Source organism: Diachasma alloeum, unplaced genomic scaffold (assembly GCF_001412515.2).
Source record: "Diachasma alloeum isolate Michigan unplaced genomic scaffold, Dall2.0 Dall_scaffold_00210, whole genome shotgun sequence".
Classification (NCBI taxonomy): domain Eukaryota; kingdom Metazoa; phylum Arthropoda; class Insecta; order Hymenoptera; family Braconidae; genus Diachasma; species Diachasma alloeum.
This window is the reverse complement of record NW_021680375.1, coordinates 2,147,046-2,152,792: the sequence shown is the minus strand read 5'-3', so window position 1 is coordinate 2,152,792 and position 5,747 is coordinate 2,147,046. Positions and strand designations below refer to the sequence as shown.

The window sequence follows — 5,747 nt, the reverse complement described above, 5'->3', positions numbered from 1 at the left end:
CCCCCCCCCCCAGCTACCCTCACGATATGTCAGATTAATTTTGGGAGACCCTACATATTGACTGGAGGAAGTTCACATTTACTAATATTAAGGGTTCATAGAGAAAAGATAACAAATGAATGATAAGCTTACCATAATAAATTGTAGACGATTATATTTATTATCGATGAAACACCAAAAGTAAGTGGCCAGTGGGCAGGTGAAGAACCCAAGGGCGATTAAAACTGCTGGTGATACAACGAGGTTTTCGATATCAACAGTCTGATAGCCGTATTGTTGGAACTGATAAATGAAGATACTCCCTGCCGTGAACACCACAAGCCCTGATATCTGAAAAATAGATAAATAAAGACACAGTGCCTCGAAGCTTTTGAAGTACACTGTTAAGAAAATTGTTGTCTGAAATTTCTGGTACACTTTTTGGATTTTTATCGAAAGTTTTTTTCGATAAAATAAATTTTTGTCACTTGTAATACCACAAGAGCTTCAAAATTATCGGGTATTTTCCGATAGATTCGTTTGTATGCAGAGAACCTTGAAGAAAATGCCCGATTAATTTTGAAGCTCGTGTGGTATTCGGGGGATTATTTTTCCAATCCAAATGTCGGGCAATATAATTGGACCATGAGACGAAACTCACAATTGGGAAACGAAAATTGTATAATTAACACAACGACATTTTAATTCAGATTCAGGGTAGTGCAGTTGAAAATACAATTGTTATAAACAGTGGTGCATGTTTTTTTGGAGTCGGCCTTATCGGTAATGATTCCAGAGGAAGTAGACGGCATGACGTTCATCGAATTCCCTTCAGTGGACTCATTTTTTCCCAATTTTTTCACAATTAATTCGTGGTGTTCAGCGTCGAGTTGAAGATAAGGCTTAATAGAATTACTATTTGCATGGCCAGTGAGTTTGATAATCTGTTGTTCACCATTCCCGATTTAGCCAAATTGGAGACAGCTGTTGCACGACTGGAGTGATTGCTGATTTTCTTGTTGTCGACGTCAAGCCCAGCTTTCTGTGCTGATTCCTTTACCCACTTTAAGATCGTGTTCTGGCCTACTGAGGAATCTTTGAACCAACCACTGCCTGTTCCAAAATGGATTCGGAGTCAAAAATAGTCGGTCGGTCTTGAATTTTGCATTTCTCTTTTCTCGCAATTTTTGGAAAAGTCTCATCGGGCACTTATCAGGGATTTCTCGATTATCAACTAGCCATTTGCTGTCAGCATATTTTTTATCACCACCTTGTGTGGTCTTGGTAAAAATCGGATTATAGTCAATTCTCCCCGTTGTTCCTTCATCGTTTTTCTGTTCTTTCTTGAAGTGATGTATTGACACCATGCATCCCTCACCACCTCTCCAAGCCAATTCCATCGAAATAACCATGAATAATTTTTTTTGCAGACCATCAGGAGTTTCCTCGTCCCAAACATCGATCATTGCATCTCAATCCCTTCCCCCCAGCGCTGTTGCACTCGCCTTACGTTTTTCCGGAATAGTTTGTAGAGCCTTGCGTTTGGCATCACGAGCTCCTCTAGCTGCTTTGAACCCGGGATCAGAAAATGGATTGATTTCGAGATTGAAGTCTTTCCAAGACTTTTGGGAGCCCCTTGCACCACAGTTTTCATCCGATTTCAACTTTTTTTTTTTTAATGTTCGCTATACTCCAACGAACAAACCCAAGTATCCGTTTTGCTTTATATTTATCAGATCATGAGAAAATGATTTTTTTAGTTTCTATTTTTTTTCCCTCTTTTTAGCAAATGCTAAAATTAGTTGTTTTTCGTTATTCCACGTTGTAATCATACATAATCGAAATATTCTAACAAAAACAAAATGGGCGGAAAACAACGAATTTTAGCATTTGGTAAAAAAAGGAAAAAAATGAAAACTAAAAAAAAAACATTTTCTCATGATCTAATAAATATAAAGCAAAAGGGATACTTGGATTTGTTCGTTGGAGTATAGCGAACATTAAAAAAAAAAAATTGAAATCGGATGAAAACTGTGGTCCAAGGAGCATTTTTAAGCTAAAAACGTGAAAAATGACGTTTTTGGTGGATATACGGGGCAAAACGGTTCAGGTTCATATATTAAGTCATCCAATGGCTCTTAAGGCCGAGCCGAGACTTTCAAATTTCACCGCGGTCTCCCCTTAATGAAACTTCAACAGTTTTAGATATTGATGAAACCCGAATTTGATTCCGCAATAAACTATTCCAATAAGAAAAATCCGAGCCACTGAATTTGAATGTAAATCGATCGATTGGGATTGATTGATTTGGCAAAAATTGCACGTTAGGGTAGAAGTTTATTTTCGTTATATCTGCGCGGAAAGTTCGATTTTCCTCCCCAAATGGCGGGAGGAAAGTGGCTTATATCATTCCTCGGATTTCTGTTGTTTTTGACGATCCTCGGAATGACACAACCGAGGGGCTGGGCACTTAGAAAATCACTGGACCACTCGACTGGAAATTAAGGAAGAAATCAATGGAAATCACTGGAAATCAAGTGTTTTTCATTTTCAGTAGTGATTTCTAATGATTTTTAATGATTTCTATTGATTTTTCAGTTTCAACTCTACAATTTTTGTGATGGTATCGGTGCGTTCAAAATCACCCAATCCTGAAATGTGATGCTACGAAGTTTTTGACATCCCTCCGTATTGTACTGTCATGTAGAACAGTGCCATTATCGACAGATTCCCTACTCTGGTCCCGAAATCATGATTTCTCCAGTGATGTCTTGAAAGCAAGAAATCTTTGGAATCTACTAGAAATCATGGAAATCACAAGAAATCAAAAGAAATCATGATTTCTAATGTTCATTGGAAATCATCTGATTCTGTAAATCATTGAGTGCTCGATTGAGGAGTGACCAGCCCCTCGTTCCTCCCTGCATTTACGAAGAAAAACCGAACTATACCGTGCAGTTATAACGAAAAATAGTAGATGCACCTAGGAAGCAAAACAAGACATTCAAAACCGCGTGTTTACTACCCTCAGCTTCGCCTCGGGGAGTAATCCACACGCGGGTTGGAATGTCCTGTTTTTCTCCCTTGGTGCACAATCTACTATTTTGTCATTCCGACCGTGAGGCTCCGCGTCCGTGAATTTCTGCGTACGGCCGTCATGACAAAAAATATTGTTCGTCATATGGCCCAAAAAAACTTTTCTGACGAATATGATTGCAGCCCTCGCCTTCGGCTTGTGCTGCAAACTCATATTCGCCAGAAAAGTTTTTTTTGTTATTCCGGCCGTAAGGCAGAGATTCACGGACGCGGAGTGAAGCGGAGCGTCCGTGAATCTCTGCCTACGGCCGTCATGGCAAAATAGTATATTTCGTCACTAGGTCGAAAAAAACTTGTCTGGCGAATATGAGTTTGCAGCCTGAGCCGAAGGCGAGGGCTGCAATCATATGAGCTAGAAAAGTTTTTTTTGGCCGTATGACGAACAGTATTTTTTGTCATGACGGCCGTACGCAGAGATTCACGAACGCGGAGCGTCTCACTGAAGAAAAAAGATCACATTTATTTAAAAAAGTAATTATGAAAAAGTGTGATTGAAAAATTTCATTTTCGTTACTGAATTCTCAATGACTTATCACTAATTTCTAGAAATCAATCACCAAATTTCAGTGAAGTTTCGATAAATTCTGTGACATGTCTCTGAAAAGCAAAAATAATTTTTCTCTGACATTATTTTGATCATTAGAATTCAATAAAGCCCTTAAGTTAGAGTATTTGATCGAAGAAGGAGTTTTTGGCGATCCTGCTGTTGCTTCATTGGAGAATATTTAATTTCCATTTTCTTCAAATGTCACATCACCAATCAACTCCCCATCAGTGAATAAATCCTCCTCACTACCTATAGTCCATACGCTAGGGATACTTCTGTGTACATTGAGATGTCCATTAGAGTTTATTACTGGATTCTATGTTTTCGAGGTCGCTGATTGCGAATATGATGATCGTTTGTNAAAATAACGCATGATGCGCATGCGCATGACCTATTAAAAGAGAATAACAAGGAAGGAAATCTAACCCCCGAATAGTGACTACATGGAATGACTGAAAAATGAAAAGGTGATTTTCGANCATAACAATTGAATTGTTTAAAACGGAATATCGCCGAAACGGTTGGCTATAGGGGAAACTGTTTTAAACAAGAAATATTCCTTATCAAAAAGTGGACATATTTTGTCTTATAATATTTTCTCATAGCTGTCATGGTTGCAGAGATATCGCGGATGCAAGTCTAGCGAGCGGCGCGCTGGCACTATTGCGCGGCGGGAACGCGTTCCGGAGTCTTTTTTTAAAAAAATGGTTGGACGGAGACAAAAATGGTTAAAACAAAAGATGTTCATTACAAAAAAATACATCAGATCATTTTTTTGACTTTTTCAATTATTCCAAGTAATTTTCGAGATATTCAACGTTTTATGGGCGATGACGGGACAAATNATATAATTCCTGATAGTGATGAAGAGTTATAGTAGTCCATACGCTAGGGGTACTTCTGTGTACATTGAGATGTCCATTAGAGTTTATTACTGGATTCTATGTTTTCGAGGTCGCTGATTGCGAATATGATGATCGTTTGTGCGAAATCGTGGGCAGTCTCTTTGTTCATAACAATTGAATTGTTTAAAACGGAATATCGCCGAAACGGTTGGCTATAGGGGAAACTGTTTTAAACAAGAAATATTCCTTATCAAAAAGTGGACATATTTTGTCTTATAATATTTTCTCATAGCTGTCATGGTTGCAGAGATATCGCGGATGCAAGTCTAGCGAGCGGCGCGCTGGCACTATTGCGCGGCGGGAACGCGTTCCGGAGTCTTTTTTTAAAAAAATGGTTGGACGGAGACAAAAATGGTTAAAACAAAAGATGTTCATTACAAAAAAATACATCAGATCATTTTTTTGACTTTTTCAATTATTCCAAGTAATTTTCGAGATATTCAACGTTTTATGGGCGATGACGGGACAAATTCGCATTGCGTTGATCATTAAACTGTGATTATCTCGTTAACTACTAGGGATAGACCAAAATGTCTAATAACTGAAAAGATGAGTCATGAAATTACCAATATCTTTTGTTTCAACTTTTTTTCTCTAGCTTCATTCGTTCAACAAATAACTCTCTCTGTGAAATTCGTTCAACTCGTTACTCTGCTATTTGTTCGCTAACAATGTACAATCTAGCCAGAAAATCACGCGAAAAAATAAGCTCTCGGAAAACACGATCTTCACCCTCAGGAGTCTCAATGCAAACTGACGGTGAGTTCTTCAATTCCGTAGGATGAAAACAAAACTCAAAAATGAAAACATAGCAACGCCACAAGACTGCGAAGCCGTTGTGCGACATATGATGGAGTTGAGGTGGACCGCCTGNATTTATTACTGGGTTCTATGTTTTCGAGGTCGCTGATTGCGAATATGATGATCGTTTGTGCGAAATCGTGGGCAGTCTCTTTGTTTATAACAATGTAATTGTTTAAAACGGAATATCGCAGACATGGCTGGCTATNTCATTCGTTCAACAAATAACTCTCTCTGTGAAATTCGTTCAACTCGTTACTCTGCTATTTGTTCGCTAACAATGTACAATCTAGCCAGAAAATCACGCGAAAAAATAAGCTCTCGGAAAATACGATCTTCACCCTCAGGAGTCTCAATGCAAACTGACGGTGAGTTCTTCAATTCCGTAGGATGAAAACAAAACTCAAAAATGAAAACAT

General features: G+C 38.5%; 1 protein-coding gene across 1 annotated transcript in view; it reads right to left on the bottom strand.

Moving 5' to 3' along the window:
• The window catches only part of LOC107036606, a 13,226-nt gene that overhangs the window by 5,130 nt on the left and 2,349 nt on the right, over window positions 1-5,747 (bottom strand). Inside the window, exon 2 of the mRNA XM_015254666.2 lies at window positions 133-330. Within this exon, the coding sequence (XP_015110152.1) occupies window positions 133-330 (198 nt within the window). The remainder of the gene's footprint in view (window positions 1-132; window positions 331-5,747) is intronic.